General features: G+C 48.1%; 1 protein-coding gene and 2 non-coding genes across 10 annotated transcripts; all 3 read right to left on the bottom strand.

Moving 5' to 3' along the window:
• Window positions 1–4,011: 4,011 nt before the first annotated feature.
• On the bottom strand, window positions 4,012–4,083 carry TRNAP-UGG (transfer RNA proline (anticodon UGG)). The gene has a single exon. It is a non-coding gene; the product is annotated as a tRNA-Pro (tRNA).
• Window positions 4,084–6,603: 2,520 nt separating this feature from the next.
• TRNAT-UGU (transfer RNA threonine (anticodon UGU)) lies at window positions 6,604–6,676 on the bottom strand. The gene has a single exon. It is a non-coding gene; the product is annotated as a tRNA-Thr (tRNA).
• A 1,949-nt stretch (window positions 6,677–8,625) lies between these two features.
• Window positions 8,626–19,419, bottom strand: TRIM7 (tripartite motif containing 7). Of its 8 annotated transcripts, XM_019438969.2 has the most exons (8): window positions 18,503–19,397; window positions 17,481–17,576; window positions 14,839–15,069; window positions 13,611–13,633; window positions 13,202–13,317; window positions 12,686–12,721; window positions 12,339–12,447; window positions 11,095–11,278 (listed from the first exon to the last, which is right to left on the bottom strand). In XM_019438969.2, the coding sequence occupies exons 1-8, from the start codon at window positions 19,007–19,009 to the stop codon at window positions 11,218–11,220; spliced, it is 1,179 nt and encodes a 392-aa protein (XP_019294514.1). In that variant the 5' UTR covers window positions 19,010–19,397; the 3' UTR covers window positions 11,095–11,217. The 8 variants fall into 8 exon arrangements, with proteins under 8 accessions (XP_019294513.1, XP_019294515.1, XP_019294519.1 ...); XM_019438968.2 differs by lacking the exon at window positions 12,339–12,447 and having other exon boundaries at window positions 8,626–11,278; window positions 18,503–19,329; XM_019438970.2 differs by lacking the exons at window positions 12,339–12,447; window positions 18,503–19,397 and adding an exon at window positions 18,083–18,137 and having other exon boundaries at window positions 8,626–11,278.
• Between the last annotated feature and the right edge of the window lie 739 nt (window positions 19,420–20,158).

The raw sequence follows: 20,158 nt of genomic DNA, 5'->3' as shown, positions 1-20,158 counted from the left end.
TAGAAGGAGCTGTGGACAAGTACCAAATAATGTGTTTATTTTTTTAAAGTTTTTATTTAAACTACAGTTGGTTTACAGTGTAGTATTAGCTTTAGGTATGCAATATAGTGATTCAGTGCTTCCATACAACACCTACCAGGTGCTCATCACAGCAAGTGGAGTCCTTAATCCCATGACCTATTTAACCCATCCCCTTTTCCCCCCATCTCCTTTCTGGTAACCATCTGTTTGTTCTCTATAGTTAAGAGTCTGTTTCTTGGCTTGCCTCTTGCTCTTTTTTCCTTTGCTTATTTTTTTTTTTCTTAAATTCCACATATGAGTGAAAATATATAAATAAATAAATAAACTTAAAAAAATCCCACATGAGTGAAATCACATGGTATTTGTCTTTCTCTAACTGACTTACCAAAAACACATGTGTAAATGAGCTTCTTTGATTTAGTTCCTAAGGGCTACACCTGACCCACCTCCTTGGCCTATTGCTTTCTGTTTAAAATTTCATAAAAGTAGGGTGAAATGATATAGAAAGAATTTATGGCATGAAAGTATAATAATTACACTTCTTGAATATTTTTACAAAGCAAGTTACAAGACAGTGCAAAGTATTTTTGTTAAAATAGTGTGTGTATTAAAATATGCATGAAAAGAATCTGAAAAGCTCTAAGCAAAATATTAACAATTGGGTGGCATTGTTGAAGGTGATTTTCATTTTCTTTATGCTAATTATTCTTATGCCTGTCTAATTTTTCTATACTGTGTACATATTGATGGAATAATCCTTAAGTTTCTAAAAATACAAATGGAAGTCCTAAGGAACTAAAAGAACTGGAGGAAGTTGACCACCCACATGACACAAGCAGCAGGGAGAGCACCAGGGTGCACCTTGGCCAAGGGTGCCTCTGTTTCTGCCCACTTTGGTGCAATGTAACAGCAAGCCCATTTAGTCTCATGTTGCCAAATAAAAACAGAAAGTTAGCATTGACACACAGGAAGAAGGGAAAGCCAGAACTCCCTCTCACCTCACTGCAGGGTCACATTTTTAACAAGTTACTAAAACAAAAAGACTGAAGGAACTTGGAAAGGCTCTTATGCTGGGAGATGCTTCCATATCTGGTTCTTGTGTCTAACTGCAGTAGGCAGAATTCAAAGATGGGTCCCAAGTTTCCCATGCTGGTGTACATACCCTGTATACTCCCCTTCCCTTGAGTAAATACGAAGGGATATCATACCCATGATCATGATACATTTTATGGAAGAAGCAATTTTGCAGATGTAATTAAGTTCACTGGTCAGTTGAATTTGAATAAATCCATTTTGGGTGGGCCTGATTTAATCAAGTGAAACCTCAGACAAAAGTGAAGTACCAGGGGAGGTTGCACTCTTGGCCTCAAGGGAGAAGTAAAGTGTCCTATTGTGAAAGGGTCAATGAGCCAGCAAGAGGGCTCTGAGAACAGCATCCAACAAACAGCCAGCAAAGCAATGGGGATTTTAGTCCACAACCACAAGAAACTGGAGTCTGCCTACAGCTAATAAGGTTGGGAGAGAATCCTGAGCCTCAGAGAATATGGCAGCAATGGCCAAAACCATGATTCCACCTGGTGAAACATGAGGAAAGGACCTTGCTAACTTGTCTCCAGACTCTTGACCCACCAAAACTGTATGATAATAAATTTGTGTTGTTTTAAGCCACTAAATTTGTGGCAATTTGTTATGCAGTAATAAAAATAAAAAATGGCCTTTTGAATTAAGGAACCCCTCTTTTTTAAAAAATTGGTATTGTGAAAAATATCTTTGTTGTGCAAATATTTTTACATGTGCAAAGATCTTAAGCACCCAACTAAGTGGGACACGTGCCCATCACCCAGATCAAGGTAGTATGTTTCCAGCACCCGAAACTGTTACCTCCTGTCTCTCTGCCATCAGTACCTACACTTCTTTCCCCAAAGTAACAGTATTTCTAACTTCTATCAGCAGAGATTAGTTTTGCTCATGCTTGAATATCTTATGTATGCAATCAACAGAAAATAGGATCTTTTATGCCTGACTTCTTTGTTCAGTATTAATGTGAGTGAAATCTATTGATGTTTGTAACAGTAAACTATCTACTTCTGTTCGAGCTGCCGTAACAAAATACGTGATTCAAATCTGTATCTACAGGAGGTAGACCTACTGGTGCAAGAAAAAGTTAACGGAGAATATTGATACTGATCACTAAATATTGATAGTTGTTTCTGAGTTGTGGGTTTTCTGATGAATTTTTTTCTATTTTTTTTCCCGGATTTGCCGAGTTGGTTTTACTTTTTTAATGGATTTTTATAATGGGGAGGGAAGGGAGGATACCCTGCATAGGATTCAATCTAACGTGTTTTTTCAAGACCCGATACCTCCAGCTGAAACACTTGTTTAAAGGGTGGAAATCAGGGCGTTCACTTTTAAATGTCCCCTCTCTGTAAACAGAGCTTTACTACTATTCTTACTTTCTAATCTTATACTCTAATAAACTTTTGCTTGCTGTTGAAGGAAGGAAGGAAGGAAGGAAGGAAAAAAGAAAAAGAAAAAGAAAAGGAAAAAGAAAAAAGAAGAAAGAAAAGGAGGGAAATCTTAGGTAGCAGAGTTGCACGGGTGGAGGCCTCAGATCTCAGCTACTTCTGAAAGTGCTGGTGCTACTGCCAACAAAAAATGTTATGGGTTTTGTTTTGTTTTGTTTTTTTAATTGAGAGGGGGTGCAAGATTCCTACGCATTAATTTCTGAAAATAATATACACTCACAGTTTAATTTGAAAAAAAATTAAAAACAAGGTGAGATTATAGAAGTCTTCCCCTGCGTTCAGGCCCATTCCCCAAAGTGAGAGGTGGGAGTGACTTGAGTGTCTTTCCCAAAACCAAGGCGTGGGGTGTGCGCTTCGCCTACCCTTCTCTGTCAGCGCTCGTGGAGCTCAGGTTCCCTGCCTGTGACTCTGGTTAAACTAATCTTTCCGGGCGGGATACGGTTCTGTTTTAACCTGTAAATTTTCCTCAATGCTTCCTTTTCCTGAAAAACCTTTGAAAAGTTATCAGCAGTGAAGACACCCAAAGGGACTTTGCAGCAGGGTAGTGTGGCTGAGCGGTCTAAGGCGCTGGATTAAGGCTCCAGACTCTTTGGAGGCGTGGGTATGAATTCCACCGCTGCTAGTTCCTTGACGTGCTTTATGCTATTTTGCTTTGGGTCACAAAAGAGGAATGAGGCAGAATTGGGAGCGCTCCGACCTCGGTGTCTGGGATTCCGTTTTAGCAGCGTGAGTCTGCTACGGATTGTCGGATGCTCTGTGCGGTCTCTGTGCGCTCTGGTGTCCTAGACAGTGAGTGGGTTGGGATGAGGTATTTAACAGGCGTACGTGGCTGAGGCGGAAAAACGGCTGTGTAGATACCTTTTCTCTCCATCCTGGAAGATCGCGTGTCTCTGTACAAGCAGAAGTGATGTGGAAGTCCTGAACTGGACCCTGGTATGTCCCATAGAGTCTCCAAGTGTACCCCAATGTAGTAAATTGCAAGTAGTTGATGATGGTGGATGTTCTAAATCAGGACCAAGTTTGATTTACAGAGTCTCCAAATGTTAAGTAGTAAGAAGAAAAATGGCAGGGGAAGCCCCACACATTGCTATGGCCCAGCTTTGAACCGAGAACTTCCACGCGTATTAAGCGAACGTGATAACCACTACACTACGGAAACTTCCGGCTGGAGAATCCCTGTAAGACCTTTGATGATTAAGAGAGCCTCCTTGGGTACACTAGATGCAAAGTTCCAGGACTGAGAAAAGATGGTTCCAGGTCCCATGCTGGCGGAAAACAAAGGCGAACGGTTCTGCACCCAACCCTTCACCTGCGACCCTCAGTTCTGGAACGGCTCACTCACTCTCCTACCTGCTCTTCTTACTAAACCGCAGGACACTCAGAGCTGTTGGGTATGCCAACTCTGTTCAAGGACAAAACCATCGACATAAGGGACCTAGCTAGAAAGTAGAATTGAAAAAGTGGGCTCGTCCGGGATTTGAACCCGGGACCTCTCGCACCCAAAGCGAGAATCATACCCCTAGACCAACGAGCCACTTCGTGTTTAACTGTTTTTTGCTCAACTCATAATCAGATTCTCCAAGAAGTAATTTTTATCACCGACGGAGACTTTTATTTTTGACATATTGAAATTGCTCTCTGGATCTGAGTCTCCCACACCCAACGCATCCCTACTCCACAGTCTGGGCATCTGCCATTAATCTCATCCGTAGGTAGCTCGCCCAGCGTAAATGGTCCGTGTCCCTTGGTCCCTCTGTATGTAATCTGGAATCCTAAGGAGTGCCTCACTAGCAGCAGGTAGGAGCAGCAGGCAGGGGCAACTTTCCGCTTTGGGGACTGGGAGCCCCTGCCCAAGGGAGCCCAAGCAAGGCTCAAGTCTGGAGGCCCAGGGTCTGGGCTCAGAGGCCGGGAGAAGCCCAGGGCTCCTGGAGAGACCGCGCGCGGGATTTGGAGGGGACGCGGGACTGACTGGGTCCTGAGCCGCCACAAGCGAAATGAAGTCGAGGTAGTAGTCCCTTCAGGTGGGGCGCCTGGTAAAAGGGAGAGAGCTTTTCTTTTATTGTTTTATGAAAACATGAAAAGCAACACACCCTTATTTGCAAAAGCTTCACAAAATGTAGGGAAGTGTAAGGCGGAAACAAGATGACCGGAAACCCCGCTCCCTTGGGGTGGCTGGCTGAAGTGGTGGTTGCGCAGCCCTGTAGGCTTGCACTAGAGCGCGCGCGCACACTGGGCCCGCAGGCTGAATGCCCCGGCTCTCCGTCCCCGAAGCTTTGTCCCGAGATTGCACTGAAGCAGCCATCGGCTCCCGCCAAACCAGGGTCCTGGGCTGTGCGGGCGCTGTCCTCCCTCGTCTCAGGCTTGCTTTCCCTAAAAAGACTTTAACTGCGCTGGATTATTCAGTAGTAAAAAACCAAAAACCAGTGATTCTGATTTCCTGCTGTAAAATTCACGAAAATCCACTCAGAGCTGGTCCAAAGGTTTATTTTTGTGCAGCCAGCAAAGAAATTTCCTACACAACGGCAGTTATAAAAAATGAGTGGGAGACGAATGGTGGTTAACCTCCTCCAAGGAAAAAAGTGCTAATTTATCTACTGCCACTCCACGATCTTGCTCATCCCTCTGCATTGACCGCTCCATTCGCTGCTCCTCTCGGACTTTTCCTTGGAAAACACAATGCTAACCCGCCTCTTCGCCACAAGGCGTTGGCGTTGTCCTCGTCTCTTTTCGAGACGCATAAAGCGTTAGATGGGCTCTCTTCTGCCCTAAGCCACCGTGTGTCCTCGGCCTGCGTTACTACCACCTCCGTGTCGTAAGCATTTGCTTCTCTTCTCTATGGAATTATATAAAGAAAAGTACAAACTTCCACAATTAGTAACACCTGCCCTAAAGACTATAATTGTCCCATTTACTTCCGGTCTTGTTTTAACCATTTAGTTTTTCTTTTAAACAAAACAATAAAAACACAACTGCTGACCTTCTGACTTTGATTTATTTATTTATTTATGCTGTTAAAGGAAGTCAAGTGTACAAAATGAAACTAAATCCCCAGTGAACAACTGGGGCGCTGCCAGATAGGCAGAGCCAGGCTCACGGAGGGTCTAGGGCACCATCCCGCCACGGCTTTCGCCCGCACTACTAGGCAGCCGTGGCTCAGGCAGAGGCGTGACCATGCCCCGCCGCGCTATCCCAGCCCGCAAGAGTCCTCTCTCCAAGTCAAACGGGACCTTCAGAAAAGTCCCCACGTGGGGACGCGGCTGACTCCTGGCAGCACTCTATCGCGATTCGGGTTTCGAAAACAACCCCGGCCTGGGGCAACAGAGTGGAGAAAACCGCTTGCGGAAACCTGGGTAGACGCCGGAGAAGAGGCAAAGGGAGTAAGCCGGTAGGGAGCGTGGTGGATGGGGGCCACAGGCCTTTGCACCGGCCGGCTCCCATCCAAAGAGCCAAGAGTGCTTCAAGACCCGAACAGACACGCCCAGGATAGGCCAGGAGCGTACCAGCATCTTCCGGCACCTGCGCGTCCCGGGGTCCTGGAATTCGTTGACCCTATGTTCCTGCCCTACTGGACAACCACCTCACTATGGAAGCTAGATTGTGGAGAGCAATGGCGAGCCAAGGATAAGCCTTAAACCTAGTCCCCCTCCAGACTAAAATAGATTCCCAGGGTGCGTTGTGAAGAGGTGGGCACAGACAGGTGGTCCCCACTTAACGAAGAAGACAGAGACCAGGGCGACTCCCTGGCCTGAGTAGGTGAGAGGAGGGGAACGGAAAGACCTTCCACGAACTTGCAGAGAGCCTGCGAAGCATACCAGCGAAGGACCGCTGTGGAGAAGACGCGCGGAGCCAGCGGAGCCTGTGATCGAAAGGTCACGGACGCAGTGGGTTTGGTTCTTCAAAAAGTAAAGCCACTTTTAGTCGGTGGGCATCTGTCAAGGAACAGGCAGCTCCGCCTAAGGCCTGGTCTCTAAGAAAAGCGGAAATTCGTGTTGGCTCAAGCATCTTCCGCTTTTCCACCTTTGAGGAAAGGGTGGGGAAAAAAACACGCACCAGCAGGCCCCAGCGAGATTTGAACTCGCGACCCCTGGTTTACAAGACCAGTGCTCTAACCCCTGAGCTATGGAGCCAACCGTAATCTTCGCTTCTGCGCAAGAATACTTGATGCTGTCATCGTCTGCCGCGCAGCCGCAATGAACCACAGGAAGGAGCTAAGTAGTAACAAGCCGGCCGGTGTCTCTCCACCAACTAGGGCCCAGTTGGGCCCTCGCTGCCTCTCCAGGTACTTCAGTGTCAGTGCGGCAGGCCAAACCGCAAATCCTGGGAGACAGGGCAGATCGTGTGAGAGATAGGGTGAGAGTATTACCCGACGTGGGCGGGGGCGGGGCCTCCAGTGGGCGGAGCTGTAGGAAGACCCGAGGTCTTTCTCGGGCTTGGGAGTCGGGGGCAAAGACGAGTTGGATAGATAGGTCCAAGGCTTATTCTGTATGAGAATGAGTCCAAGGTCAGGGCTGCGAGGGAGGAGCTAGGGTAAGGGTGTCAGTAGGCCTGTTCCGAAGGAATCCAGGTCCGGGCTGGTAAGGTGGGCTGTCAGTGGGCAGTGAGTGAGAGGCTGAGAGAGGGTGTTGGAAAAATCAGAAGGTCAGAGCGTGAGGAGGTGCTGGTGGGAAAAGGACTGGATCAGGCGTGGGGTTCCCTAGCCCCTGAGGCACCTTTAGGCAAGTTAGGAAAAGGCAACCTTTTGTAGCAACCTGGATGGAACTGGAGAGTGTTATGCTAAGTGAAATAAGTCATACAGAGAAAGACAGATAACCATATGTTTTCACTCTTATGTGGATCCTGAGAAACTTAATAGAAAACCATGGAGGAGGGGAAGAAAAAAAAAAAAAAAAGAGGTTAGAGAGGGAGGGAGCCAAAACATAAGAGACTGTTAAAAACTGAAAACAAACTGAGGGTTGATGAAGGTGGGTGATGGGTATTGAGGAGGGCACCTGTTGGGATGAGCACTGGGTGTTCTATAGAAACCAATTTGACAATAAATTTCATATTAAAAAAAATAAAATAAAAAATAAAAAAATAAAAACTTTCAAATAGTTAAAAAAAATAAAGGAAAAGGCAACCTTTGGGGCCCACCTCAACTCTGGAGGTGCTGGTTCTGTAAGAGTCCCTAAAAGCCCAGGGGATAGAGAGCAGGGTGAGAGCCCAGGTGAGAGACAGGAGCCCTAGCCCTGCAATGGTCAGGAAGTTGCGGCTGTACAAGATATGGAAGCAGCCCAAGTGTCCATCATTGATGAATGGGTAAAGAAGAAGTGGTATATATATACAATGGAATGTTATTCAGCCATAGAAAGGAATGAAATTTTGCCATTTGCAAGCACATGGATGGAGCTAGAGAGTATAATGTTAAGTGAAATAAGTCAGAGAAAGGCAAATACCATATGATTTCACTCGTGTGTGGAATTTAAGAAACAAATCAAGTGAGCAAAAGGAAAAAAATAAGATCAAGAAACAGACTCTTAACTATAGAGAATGAACTCATGGTGATCAGAGGAGAGGGGAGGGGAGGATGGATTAAATAGGTGATGGGGATTAAATAATACACCTGTCATGATGAGTACAGGGTGATGTATGGTGTTGAATTAACTATATTGTACACCTGAAACTAATATAACACTTTATGTTAACCAACTCAAAGTAAAATTTTAAATTAAAAAAAAAAGAAAGTGACTGCTGTAAGTGATGGACCTTTCCCTGGTGGCCCAATCTGCTTTATGGTCCCTGCAAGGCCAGGTGACTTAGATCCATGGGCACCCTCAAGTCTGTATGCTGAGGAACCATTTAAGGGTCTGTTGTCAGGGAACTAGCTCATGCAATTCACAAGCATCTGGGACTAATGGGTGGGGTCAGAAGGACCCAAGTTAAGCCAGTCATTGCTTTCAGAGACCTGAACACCTAACAGATCTTAGGATCCCAAAGGATGGGAGAGAAAATTGCATACAATCACACATACCCTCACATCAGCATTGTGACATCCAAAGTCACTGCATTGCCTTGTTGACCAAAAGAGAACATCTCAATGTGTGATTGTTACTGTAACTGTTGTTATATTTCTTCAGATATATAGATGTCTATGTAGTTATTAACTCTGCAAACACATACTTCGATAGACACACAATCACATTCACAAACACAAAAGCTGAAAATATACACACAGACAGCCACTCGTACAGTCCCCAGACCTGGCCCTACAGGCACCTCCACCAGCCACCCACCTTCTGTGACCTGTAATATGTGTTGCAATACTTCAGCACAGTTGTTATGTGACCTTAAAGGTAACTGTGACACTCAGTCCAAAAGCCATATAAACCCAGATAATATCAGGGCTTGACGATAACATTAGGCGATTTAATTAGCAAGTGAGTGTTAAGGGGGGGGGGGGGGGGTCCTTGTGGAAATGACTAGTATTCAAATACATGGATTGGCTGCAGTGTTCTAGAACTTCTCCATATATGAACACAACATAGGATTCACCCTCTGGAATGATACAATTATACTGTAGGCTGGACACTTATATGATCCTGACCCAGGCCCATAGGACATTGGATTCAGATTTCCTGGTGCTATGTCCACTGTGTCTGCCTCTAGAACAGTGTCATGCCTCCCCTGTAAGACCCCTGTATTCAAAGTGTGCTTGGAGCATCTCAGGGACAGAGCACAGAAACCCCATGACACTTGCAGACCAGGTTATTCAATTGTCACTGTCCCTACATGCCAACATATCTGTCTAAACAGATTCATCTAGCCAGTTAGCTAGGTAGTGGGGGAGGAAAACCACGACCCTCACCTAAATGTGGAGTGGCTAATATTTAACAACAAATGAAAAATAGGGTATTACCAAATTGACCTAGGTCTGTTTGCAATACCTAAACCTACACATGAGCTGATAAAACTGCTCTCCAAAATCCACACAAACCCCTGCCCCCTCAATCTGAGATATAAACATACATGCACACATTCCTCACACATTTAAACACACCTGATCACCCAGTCTAGCAGAAACCTTCGCTACTACTTGTGCTCTTGCACTCAGACTGGAGGAGTCAAGAATGAGCTAAGCCACCCTAGAAATGAGCTCAGAGTTTGTATTTCCATCTCCTCATCCCCCTTCCCTGGGTAGCACTAAACAGGAGACTGCCCAAAACCCCCTCCCAGAAGCCCACCCAAACAGAAGCTCGGGAACAATTAGCCAAGGGAATAACACCCCACCAGGGCACAGGCTGAGCAGACCTTGGCACCAGGGTCCTCTGCTGTTGGCACACATTTGACAAGTTCCAGGAAGGGTATATCAGGGGCATGTTTGTGCTCTGTGCATTCCCATGCTGATATTAGTTGCATCTGTAAAATTATAAGTGTTGTTTTGTGTTTCAAAATCCCATAGCCTTTGGTCTCCTTACTCAAGGGAGACTATACTTTGGCGTTTGAAAGGGGTTTAGGCATGTGTGAGAACACATGGCTGTCACTGTGGCAGAGGATGTACATATCACTCTGTATCATCATTAAGGGGTATTGGAAGGTAGCCATGATAAATGCCATTGTCCTGGGCTTTCCTCTCATGTACAGGTCAAGAATCTCCTTTCAGTTCTGTCCCAAGCTGTTCTCTGACCTGGGAGTACAATGCTCCTCCCTGAGTGGTGGATCCAGGCGTCTGAAGGCAGAGCTAGAAGCTGACAAGAAGGCAAAGCAGAAGTGGTCATGAACTTGGCTGGCTGGGCCTGAACCTGCCCCCTTGCACCTGAGGACAGCACTGTACTTGCTATTGCTCCAGACCCAGAGGCCCTGCTAAGTCCAGGTAGAAAGTCCCAGTGATGGGAAACACCTCTGTCAATAGCTGGGCTCCTGTCCTCACCCACCTCCAAGTCCTCACAGCTCAGGCTAGCTGAATCCACATGTCGACAACAGGCAGAGGACAGGCGCCAAGGGTCCAAGGCATCTTCTCTTCTACTCAGTTGACCACGGAACCCTTTTCCACCATCACCCGTTTTCTGTCTCCAATGTTGTGGTCTGCAGGAGCCCCTCCAAGGCAGCCCAGAGCCAATCTGGAAGGCAGGCCCACAGTAACCAGGAGGCTCCGACAGAAGGCAGCATTGCTTCCCATGGGCAGCCGGGATGAGGAGGTATTCACCCTCGACTGATTCACCCTCTCTGGGAGGCCAAAGACTTTCAAGGCCAGATTCGCAAGTAGGTGCCGGTGGAGCAGACAGAGAAAAGGGGGAACACTCGCTCGTGGAAGTTGACGCGGAAGGTGTAGAGGTGGCGCATGTCCTCCACGGCGTAGAAGGACACGGCCCCCACCTCTAGATCCAGGGCCACCCGCACACGGGACAGGTGGCCACAGCTGAGGGGCGTCCGTTCAGGGCTAGTCACTGCCCAGTACTTCCCGCTGTTGAGCTGCAGTGCCCAGACGCCCTCCTCAGGGGTGAAGGGCGTGAGGCCCTTGCGGCGCACGCTCTCTCGCGCCACGCCGAAGGCCCAGCCGTCCTTGGAGCCCACTTCCACCTCCCAGTGGTGCCGCCCAGAGGAGAAACCACAGGACGCCAAGACTCGCGTGTTGGTGTCAAAGCGGCGTGGGTGGCAGGGCAAGTCCTGCGCCCGCTGTCCAAGGCGCACGCTCTTAAGATCCAGAGAGAGGATGAGGCGGGGGTTGGCAGTGTCGGGGTCCAAGGTCAGCTCCACTGAAGGCAGAGACAGGGAGAGATGTCCCATGGAAGCCCTCTCCCCAGCTCCCGTCAGTTACTTCTCCTCCACCATCCCCCCAAAACATGTACAAGTGGAAGCCAAACAAAAGGAATGTGTGAACCTACTTTGGATCACAATTAGAACAGATCGACAAATACAATTTAAAAGACAACTGGAGAATTTCAAACACTAGGTATTGGAAAGAAGCATTACTTTTTCTAATTGTGATTATGGCTTTGTGGGGTTTTTTTAAGTCTATCTTTAGAGATAACATACTGATATTTATGGAAATAACTTATCCATGATTTGCTTCCAAATAATCCAGTGGGAAGAAGCGGGTAGGGGCGTTTATGAAAAATATCAGCTGAAGGTCTATGATGAGAACATAATATTCATTATGATCTTCTCTCTACTTTTGTATATATTTAAATTTTTTCATAATAAAAACTTAAAATATGCACACTTGTCATAAGTACTATGTTCTAGGACTATTCTAGGCCCTGGGAATCCCACAGTTCAGTATCCCTGCCCTCCTGTAGCTTCCTTTCTGGGGGGAAGGAAAGAAGAGACAATAAATGGTGAACATGGACAATGAGAGGAGTCAGAAGAGAAGGCTGTAATTTCAATTAGAGTGGCCAGGGAAGGTGAAAAGGCCTAGGTATGCATTTGAGCAAAGACATAAAGGAGGTGAGGAAGCCAGGCATGTAGCTGTCTAGAGGAAGTATATTCAAGGCTGAGGCCAGCCAGTGCAGTGCAAATGCTCTGAGGTGGGGGTGTGCTTAGTGCATTTCAGAAGCAGCAAAGAGCACTTGTTGTGGCTGCACAGAGTAAGCTAGAGGGAGAATGTGCAGTGAGTTCAGAGCCTATGAAGCCTTGAAGGCCATAGAGAGGACATTATTGAATGAGAGGGGCTGTCCTAGGGTTCTGTGCAGAGGAGGGTCATGATCTGACTTGGTTTAGATCCTTCCATGGTAAATTCTGACATAGCTTGATCAATCATTAGCATCATGAATATGTGCCCCCCTCTGCCCTCCTGCAGAGTTGGATCCCACTCACCCCAGAGCTCTGCAGTAGTAAGAACCTCCTCCCTTCCTGTCTTCAATCTCTTCCTGCTTTGCCTGACCCCTGCACACAAGCCCTGTCCCCAGGAGAGGTCTCTGTTTGTCTGGAAGGGGGAATGGGGAGAGAGGCTCATCCAGGTGACTGGTCCGCAATTTATAGGCCTACAGGTCCCACTGAGGCCTGAGGGAGCCAGAACTGGGAGGCAAGGATGAGGGGAGGGCAGAGGCAGGCAGGTAGAAGGAACCAGCCATTCACAAAGCCCAGAGAAACAATCATGGGGAGGCAGTGGATTCTCTACATGGCCAAATAATGGGAAATCACTATCACAAGAACCATCTTACCTTTCTCCTCTTTCTCTAGCTCTCCCCGAAGATCCTCTGAGGAGGAGAAACAAAGCAGGATATTCGTAAATGACTCAGAAGATTGTCTATCTGGCAATGATGGTGAATATCACCTCCTCTGACATTTACAGCCAGATACCCCGAAGGCTGAGAGTTGATGTGTAGACACTGGGTCAAGTGTGAGGGGTCAAGAAGGGGCAGTATCCTAGCTCTACCTCTTCCACTTCCCTCTCTTTTGCCTGAGCTAGTCTGAGCTGAGCTCTCCCTCCTCATCCTTCTTCTTGCCCCAGTAGCCCTCTACCCTGCCTGTCCCTGGGGGAATCTTTGTGCTCTGGGAGCAGGGGCTGCTGAATGGATTTGCCACCACCATCTCCCTGCACCAATCTGTCCTTGACACACCCTAGCTCCTATTTTCTAACAAACCTTCTGGAAAGACACATTCCTGGGCCCCCAAACTACCAGAAACACACCATGGCCACCAGCACTGCATGGCCCAACCCCAAGAACAGGCCCTACCTTTGAACTTCTTGAGCAGCCCCTTTAAGACAAAGGTCTTGAGGGAAACATTCCAGACTTTATTCTTCATCTCAGAAGAGACTGTGGTTGGCTTGGGACCAGGCACATTGCTGCATCTGCAGGACAAAGAGCCTGAGGAAGGCCCACAAACACTGTCCCACTCCCACCAGGCTGTGACAATTAGGATGGTAAGGTCCTCTTGGTGGGGAGAGGTAGAAAAAGAGAGGCTGATCTTGCAGCAGAATATCCACAGCCAGGCAGGTGGACATTTGCCTTAGAAGGTACATAGGTAAGGCAATGTGGGAATTGGGAGTGTGAGGTCAGGGATGAGGGGATGAAGAGAGAGAGCTCAGTGGAAAAGAAGAAGAGCCAGCTTGGAAAGACCTAAGGAAATCTTAGGTCCACTCACCTGCTTAGTGTGTTTTTGAATTCCTGGAAAGAAAGATAAAAGAAAGCCAAATCAGCACCAGGTAACCTCCAGTTACTTTTGAGAAAATAAAACTGACCCCTTGTGCTGCTTCCAGAGGAATATGCAACTTTTCATATTTTTATTTTTTTAGTAGGCTCCACAAGCAGTTTATAGCCCAAGGTGGGGCTTGAACTCACAACCTTGAGATCAAGACCTGATCTGAGATCAAGAGTCAGAGCCTTGGCCAACCAAGGCACCCAGGGATCTAGGTACCCCCAGAGGAATAAGCAATAAGGTGTACTACCACTCCCTACCACCTTTATGGGCCCAGGTGTCAATGGCTTCCTGCTGTGGCTGGTTTCTGGGTGTTTTATCAACTCTCTGCCCACAGCTTTGCAAATGCTCTCTTCATTACAGAATCATCACTGGAGCTTTGTGCTGGGATCCAGTGTTGCCTACCCTCTCTACACCACCCCAGATAAGTCACAGCTCTTATGCAATGACTGGTTACTCATACCAGCACCTTTCAAATGCCTATTCTTGACCAATTTGTGGATTGTGACTATTTATTTATTTTGAGAGAGCCCATGAGCAAGTGGGGGAAGGGCAGAGAGTGAGGGAGAGAGAATCCCAAGCAGGCTCCTTGCTGTCACTGCAGATCCATACGGGACTTGATCCCACCAACCATGAGATCATGACCTGAGCTGAAATCAAGAGTCTGAAGCTTAACCAAGTGAGCCACCCAACCCCCCCCTTTTTAAAGTTTATTAATAATATTAGTAATATTAATAAATATTGAGAGAACGAGCAGGGGAAGGAGGGAGAGAGTGTGACTATTTATTTTAAAAGGAAATAGAATAGAAAATGTCAAAGTACATCCGGAGTAGTAAAGTATTATTTTATGAGACTTTTGGCATAAGGTTTACATCCTGGAATATGACATAAGCCTTGCATATAGCTCTTTGGAACTCCTTTCTGTCTGCTAGATTGGATGTTGCTCAATTCATGTCGTTGAGTAAAGCCAGTAAGATCTTTATTGTGACTCGAGGTCAAGAAATTTTTATCACAACTTTTTAGACCTTTAACCCCAGAAGAATCAGGGCAGTTTTCTCCAGTCCCCTTCTGCTTGAGTATGTGATTCTACTAAACTCACAGGATCTAACTCTGTTCTCACTGTTTACGAAGCCTTAGGATAAATGATCCATACCTCTGGCCAAGCCAGACTCACCTGAAGAAAGTCAAGGTCAGGCTTTCGAGATGTCTCCTGGATCTGGCTGCTGAGCTTGGAGAGCTGGGTGATTTCACCCTCAAGCTGAGCTATGTTCTCATTTTGCTTCTGTGTCACCTCCCGTGACAGCTCCTCCAGGCGGCCCAGGAGCCGGCCCTCCTGCTCCACCAGGAAGGCCCGCAGAGCCTGGAACTCTGCACCCACCTTCTCTCGCTCAGCTGCCATCTGCTTCTGTCTCAGGAGAGAAGTTGGAGAGGCAATGGGGCACAGGCATCAAGATGTGGCATTTGGACAGGAGACTCTGAGCCATCCCACAGGACAAAGTTCCGTCCCCCTCACTGGTCAGGGGTCAGAGACTCAACTACACATACCCACCAAGCACAGCCTCTAATTTAAATATCCCACCTCTGAGTGCAGAGCAGCTTCAACACATGCTCTCATGTCCCCTGTCACAGATGTGCTCTCCCATCAATCTAGGGCAACTTATACTTGCCTCAGAACCACCCTGGGCTGCAGTTTCCTCATTTGAAAAGTAGGAGGGATAAATTAGTGCCTCCTAGAGCCACTGCAAGAATTAAACTGAGGTCACTCCCTCCCACCCCCGAACACATTTATTTTGAGTTAAAAACCATCCTAAAATTTGTATGGAACCACAAAAGACCCCACATAGCCAAAGTAATACTGAAGAAGAAGACTAAAGTGGGAGGTATCACAATCCCAGACTTTAGCCTCTACTACAAAGCTGTAATCATCAAGACAGCATGGTATTGGCACAAAAACAGACACATAGACCAATGGAATAGAATAGAGCCTCCAGAATTGGACCCACAAAAGTATGGTCAACTAATCTTTGACAAAGAAGGAAAGAATATCCAATGGAAAAAAGACAGTCTCTTTAACAAATGGTGCTGGGAGAACTGGACAGCAACATGCAGAAGAATGAAACTAGACCACTTTCCTACACTATTCACAAAAATAAACTCAAAATGGAAAAAGGACCTGAATGTGAGACAGGAAACCATCAAAACCCTAGAGGGGAAAGCAGGAAAAAACCTCTCTGACCTCAGCCGCAGCAATTTCTTACTTGACACATCCCAAAAGGCAAGGGAATTAAAAGCAAAAATGAACTATTGGGACCTCATGAAGATAAAAAGTTTCTGCACTGTAAAGAAAACAATCAACAAAACTAAAAGACAGCCAACGGAATGGGAAAAGATATTTGCAAATGACATATTGTACAAAGGGCTAGTATCCAAAATCTATAAAGAACTCACCAAACTCCACACCCAAAAAACAAATAATCCAGTGAAGAAATGGGCAGAAAACATGAATAGACACTTCTCTAAAGAAGACATCCAGATGGCCAACAGACACATGAAAAGATGCTCAACGTCGCTCCTCATCAGGGAAATACAAATCAAAACCACACTGAGATACCACCTCACGCCAGTCAGAGTGGCTAAAATGAACAAATCAGGAGACTATAGATGCTGGAGAGGATGTGGAGAAACGGGAACCGTCTTGCCCTGTTGGTGGGAATGCAAACTGGTGTAGCCACTCTGGAAAACAGTGTGGAGGTTCCTCAAAAAATTAAAAACAGATCTACCCTATGACCCAGCAATAGCACTGCTAGGAATTTACCCACGGGATACAGGAGTGCTGATGCATAGGGGCACTTGTACCCCAATGTTTATAGCAGCACTTTCAACAATAGCCAAATTATGGAAAGAGCCTAAATGTCCATCAACTGATGAATGGATAAAGAAGATGTGGTTTATATATACAATGGAATACTACTTGGCAATGAGAAAGAATGAAATGTGGCCTTTGGTAGCAACGTGAATGGAAGTGGAGAGTGTTATGCTAAGTGAAATAAGTCATACAGAGAAAGACAGATACTATATGTTTTCACTTATATGTGGATCCTGAGAAACTTAACAGAAGACCATGGGGGAGCAGAAGGGGGAAAACAAAGTTAGAGAGGAAGGGAGGCAAACCATAAGAGACTCTTAAAAACTGAGAATAAACTGAGGATTGATGGGGGGGTAGCAGGGAGGGGAAAGTGGGTGATGGGCATTGAGGAGGGCACCTGTTGGCATGAGCATTGGGTGTTGTATGGAAACCAATTTGACAGTAAATTTCATATTTAGAAGAAAAAAAAAAAGACAAAAGGTCCAAAATGGAGTCACTCACGCTAAGTCCCCCAACAGGAAACAGAGACTTAATTACAGTTTCAGTTCTCCCAGAAATAGAATCTTAAACCAGTCAATCAGGAGTCACCTGATCAGCATTAGTTGGGTAACTACCTGACAAACAGGGAAAGTAACCTTGCAATAATCCATCTGCTTTTTGGCCCAGTATAACTTCCTTGTTCCTGCCCCCTACTGCCTATAAAATCTCTTGGCTTGCATAGCTTTTCAGAGCTCTTTTTCTATCTGCTAGATGGGATACTGCCCAGTTCATGAATCACTGAATAAAACCAATAAGAACTGCAAATTTTACTCAGATTTTGTCCTTTAACATTTGTCACCCCTCCAACTTTCACTCTTCACTTCTTTTTAAAGATTGCACATACAATGCCAGGATGGTGGGGTCCTCTGTTGTCACCCAAAGAGGGCCCACCTGGAAAGTGCCCTGCTCACCAGGAGCTCCTTGCTCTCCTTCTCTTCCGTGGAACGAAACACCTCATAGTCTTCCAGATCCTTCCTCAAGACCTTCAGCCTAGACTCCAGGAGCTCCTGCAGGAGAGTGAGAAGGGAGACATTATGGGAAGAGGACTCTGGAAACCCTACATGTGCCTTCCCGGAGCCATCCAGGAGAAAGACAAGGCCCTATTAATTGAAGAGGAGGAGGCAAGGTTGAAGACCTGTCTGGACATTGGGATAGCTGACAGCCTGCACAGACGCACATAGGGGTACGGGGCAATTGAAAGGTGACTCCAAAGACCTCAAGGTCTCACTTCCCCAACCATCTGTGCACAATCCTGGCTGAAATGCAGGCCCTTTGGCAGCCCAACCTGCCTAGTTTTGTCCTCTGATCTCTTAATCACCATCAGAAAGACGTCTGGGAGGGAGTGCTGGAGCGGATTAAGGAGTAAAGAAAAACTGGGGGCTGTGTGCCTGAAGCCTCCGTGCACACCCCAGTAAGGAAGTGGGAAAGAGAAGTGCCTCAAACCCATATCTTTGACACAACCAAAGACAGCTTTTGGTGCTCTATTCAACCCAGAAGTCACCCACTGCCTTACCCCAACCTTTTTGGAAGGTCGTCCCACTCCAGGACGCGGGGACATTGCACAGAGCCACGCCCAGGGAAAGGGCGGGGGCTGAGAATGGGGGCAGAGGAAGTGGGGGTGTGACGGAGACACCGCTAGAAGCCAGGGACAGACAGAAAGAAAATCGCGAAATCTGGGGGCATCAATTAGGCGATCCAGTAGGGAGACCAGAGGGAAGCTCGAGGTGGGTGGGAGGATGGTACTGGTTGTGTGTGGGTGACCCAGCGAGTGCTGCAATCAGTCCCAGAGCCAGTGGAACAGGAAGAAAGAGGCAGGGTCTCACCTGGGAATCCTGCCTGCCTGCCTGCCTGCCAGAGGTCTGCACTGTCTGCGCGGGAAGACAGGACCCGAACTGGGGTCCTGAGGCTCTGCATGGGTGGGGTCCGCCCTCACCTTAGCTTCCTGCACAGCCTCGTCTAGCGGCAACACTGCGTGCGCGCGGTGTTCGCGGGCGCGGTCGCACACCACGCAAATGGCGCGTCCGTCGTCCTGGCAGTAGAGCTTGAGCGGTTCACCATGCTGTACGCACCCGGCCACCGCCGCCTCCGGGGGCCGGTGTTCTCCTGGCGCGGCCGCAGGCAGGCTGAAGCGCCGCAGCAGCGTGGCCACTGAGGCCAGCTGCCTGTTGGGCCGCAGCTGGCCGGGACGCACGGGCTCTCTACACTGTGGGCAGGGCAGCGGACAAGGCAGCGCGCGCGGCACTGTGGTCGTTCCTGTGCCGGGGCGCTCCCAACAGCGCGCGATACAGGAGCGGCAGAAGCTGTGACCGCACTCGACGGATACGGGCTCGCGGAAGAGCTCCAGGCAGATAGAGCATGTGGCCTCGCCCTGCAGCTCTGCCGCCAGTGCCAGCGCCTCGGCCCCGGAGCCGGGGCCAGTCCGCGGCCCCACCGCCGCCATGCGCTTCCTTAGCGCACTTAAGTCCAGCAGTGCTGGAGAAGCCGAGGGACCCGACAGTTCGCGGCTCGGAGTGGGGAGACCCAGTAGGGGCCTCCGAGCACCCACTAGGAGAGGAAGGGCGGGGCTGACGCCGGGCAGGCGGAGACGTAAGCTGAGGGCTGGCCGGGCCGGGAAGCGGAGAGAAGAATGAGAGTTGTGGGCGGGCCAGACCGCACTGCTCGACTGGATCCAAGCGCCGGCCAGCTCCCTGCACCTCTGCTCTGGGCCACTCAATCACTGGCTTTGGTCTGCGGCCTCCTCGGTCCCCTGGCGCCCTCTCTCTGTCGCCCCCCCTAGCCCAGCCCGTCAGCAGTCCTCTCTAAGCCACCCACAGCCTGGCCCAGGCAGCCGTGGGAAACAGGCCCGGACAGGTGGGAGCCCACACCCAGCCGGGCACAACTCGTCGTGGCCGCCTGAGGCCAACCCAGCAGGGCCAGGCCTTGGGCCTAGCGCCCGGGCCACAGTGTCAGGTTCCCAGAGTGCAGGTTTGTCCTGGTCCTGTGCTGACCTAAATTTAGTGTCTGGAACCTGGCTCTTGCCCCCACCCCCAAGCCTGGCATAGTATCTATTTCCCACTGTTGTTCTCCCCCTTGTTTATTCTTTATTTAATTTTTGGCTTTGAATAAATAATACATTTACAATGAATTTTCCCACTTTAATCTCCCTCCCAAATAACTCAACCCTCTACTGTCCCTCCAGAACTACCTGATGTATTTGTTTCCACCACCTTTCCTCATTCCCTCTGGAGGCCACTCAGGGCAGGCTTTAGCGACCACCCTCCTCAGAAACCGCTCTTGTCAAGGTCACCAGTAACCTCAGCGATCCTAACCTAAAGGCATAGGCTCCTTCTCCGGCCTCACCTCATCTGCCCTCTTCTCTGATGCTTCCTCCTTGCTGACACTCTTTCCTGGCACCTTCCAGGTTACTGTACTCCCTGGCTCTCCACCCACATCCCTGGCCTCCTACCTTTTTCTTGGTCTCTCTTGTGGTTTCCTCCTCCTCTCCCCGCACTTGCTCAGCCCTTGGACCTCCGTCTATCCTCACTTGTGATCTCTTCCACTTTCTTGGTTTGAAATACCCTCTCCTTGTGGATGCCACAGTACACATCCC

This window comes from Panthera pardus, unplaced genomic scaffold (assembly GCF_024362965.1).
Source record: "Panthera pardus isolate Hobbes unplaced genomic scaffold, ASM2436296v1 HiC_scaffold_2, whole genome shotgun sequence".
In the NCBI taxonomy this organism is placed as follows: Eukaryota; Metazoa; Chordata; class Mammalia; order Carnivora; family Felidae; genus Panthera; species Panthera pardus.
The sequence above is the reverse complement of the archived record's forward strand: the minus strand, read 5'-3'. Positions and strand labels throughout refer to the sequence as shown.